General features: G+C 39.2%; 2 protein-coding genes across 3 annotated transcripts in view; both read left to right on the forward strand.

Annotated features, from left to right (window-relative positions):
* LOC149781611 (E3 ubiquitin-protein ligase MIB2-like) overlaps window positions 1-15,700 on the forward strand; it is an 89,026-nt gene that overhangs the window by 18,003 nt on the left and 55,323 nt on the right. The gene's annotated exons all lie outside the window — the stretch shown is intronic.
* Window positions 1,380-3,026, forward strand: LOC149781612 (uncharacterized). Its single transcript, XM_089934766.1, has 2 exons — window positions 1,380-2,451; window positions 2,522-3,026. The coding sequence occupies exon 2, from the start codon at window positions 2,633-2,635 to the stop codon at window positions 3,011-3,013; it is 381 nt and encodes a 126-aa protein (XP_089790892.1). The 5' UTR covers window positions 1,380-2,451; window positions 2,522-2,632; the 3' UTR covers window positions 3,014-3,026.

Here is a 15,700-nt window from a genome sequence, read left to right on the forward strand (position 1 = left end):
AGAACGAATAACCGCTTATTCGTCAGACATTTTCAAGCAAAAAGTCAGGATCGAATTGACAACGTATTATTACCTGTGAAGAAGAAAAAAAACCACACAAATGGATACCTGGGAACTTTATTACCTTTTGAACCACAGTTCGTATACGGCTTCTTGGAATCCTGTCGTCTGTGCTAAAGATGAACTCCCTCATCGCAAACCTAAAGACCATCAAGCTTACGTGATCAACACGGACGACAGTCATCTCCCAGGAACCCACTGGGTAGCCGTCTACTTTCCTCAAGAAGGATGTGTGGAATATTTCGATTCGTACGGATTGCCCCCTTTGGAAGACGATATCATCGACTTTATGAGAAGAAATGCTCAAACCACCCGATTCAATAACGTGAAATTACAAGGCACAGATTCCTTGGTGTGTGGACAGTACTGTGTGTATTTTCTGCATCATCGCAGCCTGGGCTATTCCTTAGAACATTTAGTGACTCATTTCGATCCTCGTTCTTCTGCTAGAAACGATGTGAAAGTAGATCGATGGTTCTGTGACCATTATGCTTATCTTTTGTCTCAAGCTAGGAAACGTAGTGTCCATCAATGGCCTAATGATTTCCAACAGTGGAAATCACAATTTCATTCACAACGTTGTCAGCCCTGTTCAAAGTAGATTGTCCATTGAGAAAAAAATGTTTGTGATTTGAAAAAAATTGTTTGATGTTATAGTGTTGGATTATTGTTAAAAAATGTTAGAGTTGTTCTTTAGTGTTAAGTGATTTTTGAATAAAAAATGTTGTGTTTTGAAAAAAATGCCTTTGTGGTTTGTTTAGCTATAAGACTGTTGAATTGATGCTCTTTCATTTCTTACTATCCCTCTCATGACACTCACTGAAACGTTGAGACTAGAAAACCGTGTGGGGATGTTTTCCTTCACGTCCGCGCTTTGACTTTAAGAACCGGTTTGTTTCCAGTCTAACCATCCATTGTCGACTCATCCTCCTACGAAGATGTGCTCCAAACTAGCTAAGCTCAACGAAGCCTACGTGAATTTGCATAGGGTCAGACACAGTCTGATACCGAAGCCAGAAGAAATAGAGAATGTGAGAATGTTAAAAATCACTGAAGACCTGATAGAAGAGCTCTTCAGAGAAGAAATGAACAGGGAGAAAGAAGAATGGACAGAGAAGTACAGACTTCAGAGACAGCAGCAACAGCAACAACAGCAGCAACAGCAGCAACAACCTGAAGCTGACAGAGGCTTTGTCGATTGCCGTATCGACACCAAAGAGTTCTTCTTCTCTTTCCGAAGAAGCAGACCTATCGCCAGAAAGTCTATCCTCAGAGGACATCGCATTCTTAGAAACTAAAAAAGAATGCCATAGCAAACAAAAAAAAACAGCCCTTTTCAGGGCTACCCAATACTCTAGAAAAGAAATAACCATCGATTTGCCAATGTGAGTAGTGTGAAAATAAACACCAACTCTTGCTATTAAAAATGTGAGGGTATGTGTTAGTAAGAGCTTAAAAAATAAGTTGGTGAGGATAGTAGATTAAAATGATATATTTTCTTAGTGTTTGAGGTGTAAATTTGGGGTTAGATTGGATTGATTTGAGTATGTGGATAGTCTATTGAAGTGATTTATAAAAATTTTATAATAGTGATGGGTAGCATAAAAAGTGAGAGAGTGTTTCTTTTAGGTCCGCGCGTTGTTTTGGGTCATGATCTAGGTAAGATCAATTTTACGTTATTAGGGGGATGTTTTCCATCACGTCCGCGCTTTCACTATAAATTGAAACTCGCTGGGCAGTCTAGCTACCCTTGTTGATTGATCAACACAGCCAGAAGAATGACTAGCAGAATAGTGAAACTGTTAGAACTCCAGATGCACCTGGAATATGCCAGGCGGATAGTAAACGAACTATCAGCAGAGGCTATAGTAGAAGAAGCAAGAGTAAAGAAGGAAGAGGAGGAGAGAAGAGAGAGGGAAGAAGAGGAAAAGAAAAGAGAAGAGAGGATGTCGTTCAATATTCCCGAGACAGAGGATTGGGGTGTTGAAGCGAATCATCCTCCCTCTGCGCTCCCCAAAAGAAAGGTGAAAGAAGACTGGGGAAGAAGATGCGTGTGCGGCGCCAGGCCAGGAAGGTGCAACCATTAGATAGGTGCATCAGGAGTTAAAAAAAACAGCCCTTTTCAGGGCTACCCAATACTCTAGAAAAGAAATAACCATCGATTTGCCAATGTGAGTAGTGTGAAAATAAACACTAACTCTTTATTAATAGTGGAAGTGTATGTGTTTGTGTGTTTGTGTGTTTGTGTTTGTAAGAGTAAAGGTATGTTTGTGTGAATAGTAGATTATGGGTTTCTTAGCGTATGTGGAGAGTATAGTTTGGGTTTTATTATATGAAAAAAGTAGGGGGATGTTTTCCTTCACGTACGCGCGTTGTTGGGTCATGATCTAGGTAAGATCCATTTTATGTTTTTAGGGGGATGTTTTCCTTCACGTACGCGCGTTGTTGGGTCATGATCTAGGTAAGATCCATTTTATGTTTTTAGGGGGATGTTTTCCTTCACGTTCGCGCTTTCACTATAAGAACCCACAGTGTTCGTCGTTCAAACCATTCTGCAAAGAATAAAAAGAAGATGGCGTCAAACCAAATGGACAAAATACAAACCTTGCAAGACGTTTTAGACAACTTAGGAATAATGGAACAGATGCTAATAAGACTGGTTGAAGACCATTATTCCTATAGTCCCCATCGTGTAAAGATGGAAATTAACAACTTAAGAAAAGCAAAGGACAAGATTAGTGGTGTGATGAAGGAAATAAAGGAGGAGAAGGAGGATGAAGAGGAAAAGATAAGAATAAGAACATGGAACGAAAAAATTGAAAAAGAAGAAGAAAATGAGAAGAGGAAGAAAGAAGAAGAGGAGGAAGAGAAGAAAGAAGAGGAGGAGAAAAAAAAGAAGAGAAAGAGTGTTGGAGATAAAATAAGAAGTTGGTGGAGGAAAAGAAGAAATTAGAAGCAGAAGAAAACCCAAAGGCCCTTTTCAGGGCCAGCCATATTTCTCGAAAAGAGATAGTCTTTGAATTGCCTACCCCTTTTTTTAAAAAAATTTTTAAAAAAAAAATCCCATGTTAAATTCCCCTTGTCCGTAGAGTGACCCACGATTTATCGCCATGTTAAATTCCCCTTGTCCGTAAAGTGGCCCACGATTTATTCCCATGTTAATTCCCCTTGTCCGTAGATTTGCCCACGATTTTTCACCATGTTAATTTTCCATTGTCCGTAGATTTGCCCAAGGGGTTTTGTAATGCTAATTCCCATTGTCCGTAGGGTGCCCCCTTTCACTACTGCTGAAGCAGTCTTGCACGGGTAGTGATTTCATACTAATAGATGACAAACCGAAGATCAAAGAGCCGATTAACCGATGTTTATATCAGTTAGCCATATCGCAATCATATATATAATTTTCCTTGATTGCTTAAGAAAGTGAACCACCCGATATTCATTTTTATCAAACTGCACGCTGAAACTTTTTACTATGTTATTTAGCAGCGGTATTTATCCTTCAGAATAGTGCAAGGTGTTACTGTACCATTTATTACACAGGTGATACATCGAATACAAATAAATCAAAGACTCTGCTTGGGCTATTAAAAACGGTATTATAACTAATGCACAATTGTACATTATACGCCATTTCTATACTAACATTTTTATTCAAAAGTGACTCGACGAAAATAAAACCTTTTATAGCTTTTATTGATTTTAAGAATAAAAAATCTACAAAACATTTGTTTATGTAGAAAAGACAGGTCTCTGGTAAAGATTAGTAAGATGCAAAGTGACTGGGAGTATGTTAACGATGATAAGGTCTATCTCATACAGCTCACTGCAGTCATCAGTCATGTATAAACTCGCACTCAGACTGTTTCAATTGTTCACGTAGGCTTCTTCCCGGCGAAAGCCTCTCTCCATCTGTGTTTAAGTAGTGAAGGGGGATACCCTACGGATAATGATAAAATATATTACAGAAACCCCTGGGACACTATACGGAAAAGATTTTCCAGACCCCCTGGTGACACTCTACGGATAATGGGAATTTAACATGGGGAATATTGGGACTGTATACGGACACCGAAAAGTGGGGTTGTTGTATAGGGACAATAGGAATGGAACAGGTAAGGTGGTGTCACAGTACTGAAGATTGGTAACAATGTCGCAAGGGGCTTGCCTCAATCGGAACCAAAGAGCGGGAAAAACAACATAGAAAGTTTTGGCGGGAGATAGACATATATAAAACATAAAACATACAGCACACAAACACAAACAAACTATACAACCGACTAAAACATACTTTAGGCAAGAAATCATATCTTTAGGTTTTTCTTCTTTATTTTCTTCAGTTCTTCCACCATGTTCTCATTGTCTCAATAATTCCTTTCTTCTTCTTCTTTTCCTTTTCTGGCATCAAGTCAGGATGTCCCATAGATCTAAGTTTCTCCTGATCCTTCATCCAGTTTTCGTTCAGTCTTTCATGCTCCTCTTTTTTTCTTTCTGTTTTCTTTTTCCTTTCTCTCTTTAGCCCAGTTACCTTTAATCTTCTAGCACTGTTCTCATCATTTCTTCTCCTTTCTTTAGTTGGTCAAGCCCCCACTTTACAAAAGACCACTCTGTCAAATTCAATATGTCTTCTAACAAGCACCTGATTTTGATGACAGCATCAAGTGCCTGCTTCAAAGTTCCCACTCTCACATATTTTGGTTGAATAAGGCCTCTTAATTTCTTCACTTCCTCCTCTATCATGCCTTGCACCAGATCCCTGGCTACTTTCAGGTTGGTCATTTTACTTGTTACAAAGTCTTTGGTACCTGGATACCTAAATTCACGTTCTAGCCTTTCCACCACATAGGCGGCATCCACCATCCAGTACCAACTGTCTTTCAAATTGTTGAACAAATCCACTGCCATCTTTGTTTATTCAATGTTGAATGGCGCGAACGACGAACGCTTTGATTTCATATTTGTCACTCAAGGACGTGAAGGAAACAATCCATTATACTATCTTCACATATTATCTACTATCCACACACGGAAAGGAGATAAAACAAAACCCAAATATACTATCAACACAAGGGAAGAGGAAAAGACAAACCCCAAATATACTATCCACACACGGGAAGAGGGAAAAGAAACAACCAAACCCAAATGTACTATTCACACACGGGAAGAGGATAAAACAAACCCAAATATACTATTCACACACATGAAGAGGAAAACAAAAACAACAAACAAACAACCAAATATACTATCGACACACGCGAAGGAGAAAAACAAACCCAAATATACTATCGACACACGGGAAGAGGAAAAACAAACACAAAATATATTTTCAAAAAGCGCAATATCTACTATCCACACAAACGTACGCGAACGCTTACAGATCCCAAAATATATCATCAACACAAACTAAAGCACACTTATACAAACACACATATTACTATCTACACAAACGTAGGCGAGCTCATACAAACACACATAGCCGGGCGTACTCTTAGTGCATCTGAAGTTTCAGAAGTTTGGTTAGTCTGCTGTTCACGAATTAACGATGGGTAGCCAGACTGATGAGCGCTCCCTTTATATTTGTAAAGCGCTGACGTGAAGAAAAACATCACCTGATACCAAAACTTTCAAGACCCATATCATCGGCCGAAAAATATGGAACGCGCGGACCTAAAAGAAACACTCACACACTTTTTACTTGTAAACACTAATTACAAACACATACATATTAGTTTTTGATAATCTATGGAAACGAAGTGCTTATAGACACACTACTAACACATTTAAACAAAGTGCTTATAGACACATCTATTTTTTTAACTTACTAACGTACAATTGGCAATTAAATTATTATCTCTTTTCTAGAGTATTTGGAGAGCCATGAAAACAGCTGTTTTTGTGAACAGCGAGTTATGGCAATCTTTTATTGTCTTAGATTGCGTCCCCGTCTGGCTACATGCTTTCTCACAGGATAGGGTCTGCTTCTTCGAAAAGGGAATAAAACTTCTGTCTGGTTCCTGCTGCTGCTGTTGCTGCTGCTCTCTCTGCTTTTGAAGTCTGTATTTCTGCGTTCATTCTATCTTTTCTTTCTTGATTTCCTCTCTAAAGAGCTCTTTTATCAGGTCTTTTGGTCACTTTTAACATTTGGACATTCTCTATCTCCTCAGGCTTCCGTATCAGGCTTTTTCTCACACGGTGTAAATTCATGTAAGCTTCGTTCAGATTGGCTAGTCTTGAACACATCGTCATAGGAGGATGAGTCAACAATGGATGGTCAGACTGGTCGGTCGGTCTGTCGTTTTGATTATAGTCGTGTTCACCCTTGCTGGCATGTACGACTGTTTAATTTCCCATTTGGGAATGATAGATTTTGTCGAAGGGGAAGGAATGGTGCCACTTCCCCCAGCGTATTAATGCACTTAAGGAGTGCTATTTGATTGGTCTGATTTCGAGACATTTATGTGTCACGGGAATATTGGTGAGTGGGAATGGTCCACAGGCATTCACCTTGATGGTACATGTCTGGAGATGGCAAAAGAGGATCGGGCTCAGTGAAAGGGATGCGTCCTACATCCGGTATCGATTTTTGTGCCCCAGTTTCCGAATAGTAAATAGCTTCGTTTGCCTTATTTATAATTTGACAAATAATTTATAATGTTTGTAGCAGAAAATAAAGATGTAGATGGCACGATGAATCTCCTAGTCTATTTTAGTGAACAGTTATTTAATCTAGTAATATTTGGAGTTTCTATTCTAAAAATAAATATTTCTGCCTTGTGCGGGGTGTCTGTTGCCTGGGTTTTAATCACCTTATAGATCAATATTTGTTTAAGGACATGTTTCCTAATTATATAATTTGGTGCCACCTGGTGTGGCTGGTACTGATTGCTTTAGATTTTTAGCCACTAAATAGGTCTAATTTTGGGTTGTTGCTCTAGTTTCTAGTTAATTTATGAGTCAATTTGTTTCCGCATTGTGTAGCAGGCCCTGATGGCTGCGACTTAAGAAACCTTATAAATTTTAATTTTGATGGCCATGATTAGTATATTTTAAGTCGATTCATCATGCCTTAAGTAATGATAGAACATATATATGCTAGTATGAATGCTGGTTTCTTTATTACCAATCACTTGTTGCATTGCTTAATGGATTATACATTTGGACAGCTCAAGCCGCCGAAATGGGTGATAGGTGCAAGTGTAGCATCAGCCCGCGAACTGGCGGTATTCGCCCCATTTCGGGCTGTAAACCGTATGCTACTCCCGTCACCAATTTCCCGCCCAGAAGCACTATGACATGTCCGATAATGCACATGTTGTATGAGTGTATATTGATTAAGTACTATTTCTAAAGCAGTGTCTTAAACTATATTACTTATGTGATCTCCCTAGGTATCCGGTCGGTCTGAGTACATGTATTTAGTTGGCTTAAGGAAGATTAACATAGCATCAATTGTTTGATTGGGGTTTGGGTTGGTTTGGTAAAGAATTTCGGGTTAGGTATATGACGAATTAATTTTCTGTTTCTTGTTATGTATTGACCAGTTTTTTTAATTTGTTCGTCATATATTGGACATATATTGGAAACAAACAGGAGGGCGTCATCATCAACGCAACTGGAGCATTTTGCTCCAAATTCACATATTCCCCATACTGCTTACAAGTACGGTTTGACTGTATTGATTCGTTACTGATCTGTTGATGACGTTTGATATTGGTTTTCAGTGCTTTGGTATTGCGACTTTGTTTAATCGAGTATAGCGTACGTCCTTCGAGGCATTGTCCCATTGTATTTGCCATTTAGAGACAAGTTCTGGCTATAATGCTGTACAATTCCGAGACGCTGTAATTGATGTGGGTTGGTTCATTTTCGCTCAGTGCGTTCTTTGCTTCTTGATCGGCCTTCTCGTTGCCTGGAATGTTTATATGTGATGGAACCGACATGAATTCTACAATTTGGTCTTGTTTTGCCATGTTGTTAATTAGCAAGTAACTTTCTTTAAGGAGCTTTTCAGGCCCCTTTGAGTTGCATGTTTCCAGTGTTTTACGTAGACTAGGTGAGTCGCTTATTATTAGTATTTTTTGAGTTTTTTGTTGATATGCTATATTTACTGCTTCGAATATAGCCCATAATTCTGCTGTGTATATTGAGCATTTATCTGGCAGTCGGCTTCCTATTTCGTTATTCATTCCGGGGTAGTTAGTGCTGCAGCATTTATCTCTGGGTTATTTGATTTAAACCCGTCTGTGTATATTTTGACAAAATTTTTGTAAGAGTTGTCTAATATAGTGAGGATCTTTATTTTTATTTTTAAAGGATGTTCTTCTATGGATCCGAAGATTGTTGCTAGGGTGTTGACAATTGTTGTTTTCGTTGACCGTGGCGTAGGGTCTGGATATCGAATCTTTTCTGAACGAAGGCAGTCGAGTTGTACTTCTTTACATGTTATGTGGATCATTTTCTCAGATGTTGGAAGGGGACGAGTCTCCGGCTAAATGGGATGTTGCATTTGTTGTTGTTGTTGTTGTTGTTGTAGGGTTTAACGCCATTTTTCAGCACACGATAGGCTATACATGGCGGCCAGTATTAATGGTGGAGGAAGAACCCGGGAAAACCACGAAAAGAACCACCGACCCACGAGAAGCTACTGGCAAGCTTTCTCACATACCCACATTAGCCGAACCCGAGACTAGACCCCATGCAGACAAAGGTGAGATGGCAGTGATCCGTAACGGAGATCGCTTTAGACCACTCGGCCACTCGGGGCCCCCGTTGCATTTGTTAATGATGTTCCTGTTGGGTGCTTCGGATTTTGTATGGAAATTCTGGCTGTATATCTTAATGTGAATTCTTCTCTTCTTAGTGTTGAAGATGTTTCGCCTGTTTGGATATGTAGTTCATATTTAGAATTATTTCGGAGTGTGCCTGTGCATTAACGCAAATCTTTTGCTTGCATTATGTCAAGGCGTTGAGTATTGACGGTTTGGCAGATGCATAGATCTGGCATCCATACTCCATTTTTGATCTAATTAAAGCCATGTTAAGTGTTACCAATGTGTCTTGGTCTGCATTCCATTGTCAACCTTTGATGTTTTTCAGAAGATTAAGGTCTCCGCTACATTTCCGTATTAATTCGGTGATGTGATGGTTCCATGTGAGATGTTTGTCGTAATACTTACCTATAAATTTGGCCACTCTTTTAAATTTGGTTGGTTCGCCTTGAATATATAGGTTTGGTGGCTCTATATTGCATCTTTTATGGGGGGGGGAGAATAGTATTCCCGTTGTTTATCCTTTTATATTTTACGGGGTGTGAATATTATTCCCGTTGTGTTTCCTTTTGTTAGCTTGAACCCCCATTTGTCAGCCCATTTGCCAATGCTATCTAGGCTGACACGTAGTTTTGTTAATAGTTGCTGGCTGCGTGGGTTGCCCGCTTTCCATAAGCCGCTGTCGTCAGCAAATTGGATAGGTCTTTTTTGCTGCGATCGACAGAGCGATCGAGATCGTTTATCATGATGTTGAATAGGATCGGACTCAGGATATTCCCTTTATGGGTGCCATTTTCTTGTACATATTCTTTTGAATAATGCGCTCCTATTCTGGTTCTGATGTGTCTGTCTTTTAAAAAAGTTTTAATCCATTGATGCATGTTGCCATTGATTCCATAATGGTTCAAATTGGCAATGAGACCATCAGTCCAAACTAAATCGATGGCTTTCTAACGGTTTAAGAAAATATCTATGAGGAGTTTATCGCATTTTCTTTTAGCATTAAAGGCTAGTTTGATACGGGACTCGAGCCTTAGTAGTGGATCTAGGGTAGATCTTTTATTGCGGAAGCCACTTTGGTTTTGTGAGAGAAGATTGTTGCTTTCAAGGTGATGTTTGAGTATATTGTTTATCATCGTCTCCATGACCTTGCATATGGTATCGGTAAGGGAGATCGGTCTGTATGAGGATATTTATGTGGGGTCTTTGCCAGCTTTAGGGATCGAGATAAATATAGCCTGTTTCCTTTTGTGGGGAATTTGCCCTTTCTGCCATGATATATTAACCAAATCTAGTATAATTCCTTCTATATAGGGTGGTATTTTCTTATATTTTTGTCTCCTAGGTTATCGTTACCTGGGTAGTTTATTTTCTTATGTCTAAGTGCTGATTTACATTCGTCCCGGCTAAATGGTTCGTTTAAGGGAGAAATCATTTGATCTAAGTCAGTAAGTAGATCTAGATATTTATACTTTTTCTATGTACTTGGAATCTGACTGTATAATTGTCACTTTTGCTCATTACAGTGTATTGCTAGTTGTTCTGCTTTATCTTTATTGCACCCCTGATGTTTGGAATACTGTTGCTATTTGCGCCTCGCAATGCTTTTAGTTTATTCTAAACTTGTTTAAGTTGCATTGGTTAATTTCAAGGGTGGAGCAATAGTTTTGCCAAGACGTTTCCTTTGCTCTTTTAATGATATTCTTTGCTTGTTTTAATTTTAGTTTATAGTTTGTATAATCAGTTGAGAGACCTGTATGGCGAAATTTATTAAGGGCTTTCTTTATTTCCTTGATTATATTTTTGCAGTCTTCGTTCCACCATGGGATTGGTTGTTTAGCATTAGCGGTGGTTTTGGTTCCTGTAGTGGGGATACTTTGAGTGGCGGCTGAATTGATCGCTTCAAGGATCTTTCTTGTTATATTTGTTAATGTCGTCGTTCCTTAGGCTGGCTATAATCACTCCGGTGAGCAAAGAGTTGAATGAATGCCAATTGGCTTTGTCTAATCTCCATTTGGATACTTTGAAGGAAGTGGCAACAGGATTGGTAAAATTAATGGTAATAATAATGGGCATATGGTCACTGCCCAATGTGGAATCTCTATCTACATTCCAGTTAGATATATATACTAATCTGGCTGTGCATATTGTTAGATCAATTCCAGATAGTGATCCATCCTCTGGTGAAATTCTGGTTTTAATACCATCATTAAGTATGACCATATTATTGTGGGTGGTCAACATCTTTTACTATGTGAATTGAAGTCACCGCAAATAATCTATTCATTTGATCTGCTGATGAGTTGGATATAGCTGAAGGGGGAGACGGCACTGGCTTGCCGGGGTCGTAAATATTAAAACTTTCAAATGAAAACTGCCCACTATGGATGAGTATCGATTGATATTGGAGGGTTGTGTGGTTATGGGGTCGTTTGTGGCTACAGTGTGTTGCTGAAATGATGTATTTGGGAGTGAATCATTGACAAAGATGGCTAACCACCACCTTTTAGCTCAGTTTATTAATGCTTAATCCCCGGCTCCTCCATTGCCAGATTATTACGTTCTTTTCCCCAGTTTTATCCATTACTGTTGTTATAATAAATTATGGTAGTAAATTATAGAGCCAAATTAGTGTTTGGTTTGGAGGTGTTTTTCCAGTAAATCAGATAATTGCTTGAAAAATGTGATACTTTTGAGAGGAGTTAGTGATCCCCACCATGAGGTCCATTACGTATCGGACAATTGTGTCACGTGAGAATACCTCATGTGGGATGCACTTGTGCTACATGTATTACTTTCGCCCTTGCTACTTATATTCCTTGGCAGTGGTGGGTTTGTAATTTCAGTTTTTGCCTGGTTTCGAACCTCCAGAACGAAGCTCGATATGTATTATTACCTTTAATTACTTGTTTTGGTTTAGGATCCACCTGTTTTTTATTGGCGCTAGAGAGCAAGAGGGTGGTTCCTGTTGTCAGCTTTTTTTTTTAATTAGAGCGGGCTTGGCTAGGGTCGGGTTTGGGGTTTTGTTTGAAGTTTGGCACATTTATAGCAGGTGTTTGTGGTTTTTGTTCCTTTTCCTGCACGTTTCGTTTCTATAGAATAGTTGATTAGGTAATAGTAAAGGGCAACTTTAGGTCTTTCATTTCTTTTATGATTTCCTCTTCCCTTCTGGTGTAATCACAGTCTTTGGAGATAGGATGGTGGGGGGGGGGGGCTGTTGCAGTTACATATTTTTGTTTTAGGTATGCACATTTGCTGTTGTGATTTCCACCGCAGGTGTCGCATCTTTTTTTGTTTTTGCAGCTGCTGGCTTGGTATCACCATGAATTGCAATGACTGCAGAAGCGAGATTTGATATTGAATTCTAGTAGTGGGTGTGAGTGGCCATCAAAGTAGACGAGAAGTGATGGAATTGAATAGAAATCTAGTAGGATAATGTTGGTTGGTTGTCCTTGGCTAGTCTTAAACATAGAAACTCTTGATATATCAGCGCCCTGGTTTATTAGTTATACGGCTATGTCGTTGTTACTTAAATGATTAAAGTTTGGATATAGTTTAATGAACCTTTTGTATGTTGTAGTTGATTTTTGTCCAATTATCAGTGTTTGTTGAGTATTGGTTTTTTGGACAACATCTTGTTTTTCCTGCTTTTTATTGTTCCTTGCCTGGTCCTGCTGTATTATGCTTGGGGTGTTTTTTAAGAGTGCTTTATGCCTTGTTACGTTCAGTTTGGTTTGGTTTATTTGTTGAATCTCCATATATTTGACCACTTGCCTTGAGGTGCTGCTTCTGACTATGACGTAATTTGATCTTGGATGATTTCAAAGGCTCCAGCATGAGTTTGAGTTAGTATTTATGATAGACTAATAGAGCTTATATTGAGTTGTTTGGAGCTGTTGCTATCGATGAAATGGGTAAGATCGATACTATGGTATTCGATATTTTTCCTGTTTGTTTGCCTTTTCTGGGGTCGTGACCTGGTCTCGACATCGTCGGACTTTATCTTCGTTGGGGTTCGTTTCGCTCATTTGGGAGTGCATTTATGCTTGGGGAGAACTTTCGGGGCATTAGGATTACATTTTAAGAGCTGTCGTTTCAGTGTGGTTAACAAAGAATCCATACGTTACTGATGAACCTCTCTGCTTCTCTAATATTACTTCGGACTTGAAATCTTTAAACTTCACCGTGTACGTGTAAGCTAGTAGTTCTAAATTGTATAGAGGAGCGCTTTTCCGTCTTTCGAATATCGCAGTACTTTTCAGGGTTTACTATGGGTAGTTAACAGTGGTTGGTGTAGAGTTTCTGGGTCTAAATTCTGGCTAACTCATGTCATCTTCAAAATCACTGAAATGAACTTGTGCCAAGACTTCGGCTACTGTACGAGGCGATAAATCACGTTTTTGCCTCTTACCTTTTTCTCCATTCTCCACGAAATGATGCGATCGTTTTATATTGACTCCAGAAAGTCGAATGACTACATTTAAACGCTATGGACTCCTTTACATCCATATCAGATCATTGTATGTATAAATGGTTAGTGTCTTCCCTTCCAGTATTCATTTCACTCTCAAACCGACCAGGACAATGGAAGTGCCCACACACATCAAACTTCTGATCAGAGCTTTGCGAAGTTTTCTTCAGAGAAGTCGACGGACTACTCCCCCTCCTTTCGAGATAAAAGTCAAGATACTTGCTATATTTGTAAGCAGAAAGGATATTGGGCTACAGAATGTCCAGACAGTGAAACGTAAAGATACTTGTTATCATTGTAAAAGAAAGGGACATTGGTCATCAGACTGCCCTAAGAAACAACAGGAGCAAGAAAGAAAGAAGGGTTCCTAACAGGAAGAAAAGGTACCCTCCCCAAAGTAAGAACACAGACACGTTCAGAAAGATAAAAAAGTAGAAAGAAGACGTAGAAAAAGTGAGGAAAAAGTGGAGGAAAAACCTGTAAAAGTGAAGAAATTTATTTTAAAAAACAGAGAGAGAGAGACAGTGAGAGAGAGAGAGAGTGAACTAGACACAGAAGAAGTCTATGAACTTTTTAAAGTGTTGCGTTGTGTTGGGAACTGGATTGTAACATTTGTAGTAGAATAGACCAGACAGAGAAAGTACGTGTCTCTTGGTTTTGTTTTTTGTAGAATATGGATCTACACTCACGCACTCACTCACACACGTACATCGTGGCAAGAGAAGGGATTTTTTGCTTTAATTGATTTTGTCAAATTGAATGATATCTCTTTTCCAGAGAATTGGGTGGCCCTTTAAAGGATATTTGGGAATTTTTTTTTCATTGTTTTTAAAAAAAGAAAAGCACACTCAGGAATGTGACTTAATCCGCTTTAACTGCCTTAAGTCTTTGCCATGGCCAAGGCTTACTTCTGGACTAGATCATGTCAATGATGATTTGGTAGAAATCACTAGGGATGGTTGAGGAGGCGCAGTAATAGGGTTGGGTTGTTTGACTCGGGAAGGTATTTTTGTCTTGAGACGTATTATGAAATTTAATACATTTGTTTCAGACTCATTTACTCTGCCAAAATGTCTAAGAGTACTGTCTGTATTTGACATTCACTGTCCTCCTTCTCTCCTAGATATTTTTTGTTTCTGCTGCTGGGTCTTTTTCCTGTCGTTTCTTTCTAGCTTCGTCTTCTTCTTGTTGTTGCTGTTGAAGGAAAAAAGCTTGTTCTGTTTCTTTCTCAAATTCTTCTTTCTGTCTCTGTTTAAAATCCTCGACGTGTGATAAAGAAGGAGAAGGTGGCAAAGGTCCTGGTACCGGAACAAATTCTTGCGAAGAAGAGAGAAAATCCACTAAATCCCAATTAAAATCGGTCCCTTCTGGAGGTAGGAGTGTGTTGACTATGCTAGCCGCTCTTATGCCATCGCTTCTCGTCTCCACGGCTGGTGCACCCTAACTCATCTTTTTCTTAGTTTCCGTCATGTTTGAAAACTGCCGCATGGATTGACTGCGCACAGACGCTAGCGCACCTATCTAGGAAATGTGACGTCACAGACCGCTCTTTTCGGATTGGAAGACAGACTCTACACTGTGACTGAATTTTGTAGGATTGGTGAAAAACTCAATCAATTTCCATCCGCTCTTCCACAATAAAAAATAGCAGTTCATTTCATTCTTTTCACCTGTTCTCATCACAAGCAGTAGACGAACGTAGACTCATCTACTCTCGTATCTTCGATGCTGTTCCGTACGGACTTACTCGTGTATAATAAATCATCATGGACAATTATCCCGATCACCGCTACTAGCGCTTTTAAAAGAGGAATGTATGTGGAGAGACAAGACTGTTTGAAGAGAGTCCTTATCTACGGACCAGAAGTCAGAAGAGGTTTGAGGAATAGAAGAAGACTTATGCCATGCTCTCTATGTTAGCGGAATGATGTCAACATAAACCCGAAGCCTCTTTTCAGGGCCACTCATATGCCTCGAAAAGATTTGCTATCTTGTCTAATTTTTTAGTCGGTTGTATAGTTGCTTGTATTTTTTTGTTGTATGATGTATGTGTTATATATGTCTATGTCCCAGCAAAATGTTCTAGGTTTCTTTTCCCGCACTTTGGTCCCGATTGAAGTCAGCCCCTTGATACACTGTTGTTGTTACCAGTCTTCAGTACAGTGACGTTACCTTACCTGTTCCATTCATAGTGTCCCTATACAACAACCCCACTTTTCTTTGTCCGTATACAGTTCCAATATTCCTCATGGGGGGTGGGGGTGTCTGAAAATTCTTGTCCGTAGAGTGTCCCATGGGTATCTGTGATGTATTTTCCCATTATTCGTTTGTATCTTCTTTCACTACTGTAGATTCATATTAACGACATCGAAATTGCATTACAATCAAATAGAAGCGGATA

Source organism: Sinohyriopsis cumingii, chromosome 15, assembly GCF_028554795.1.
Source record: "Sinohyriopsis cumingii isolate HCF-2022 chromosome 15, ASM2855479v2, whole genome shotgun sequence".
NCBI lineage: Eukaryota > Metazoa > Mollusca > Bivalvia > Unionida > Unionidae > Sinohyriopsis > Sinohyriopsis cumingii.

Coding starts and splice junctions, on each gene's coding strand:
- LOC149781612 (XM_089934766.1), top strand. CDS start 2,633: ATGGCGTCAAACCAAATGGACAAAATACAAACCTTGCAAGACGTTTTA.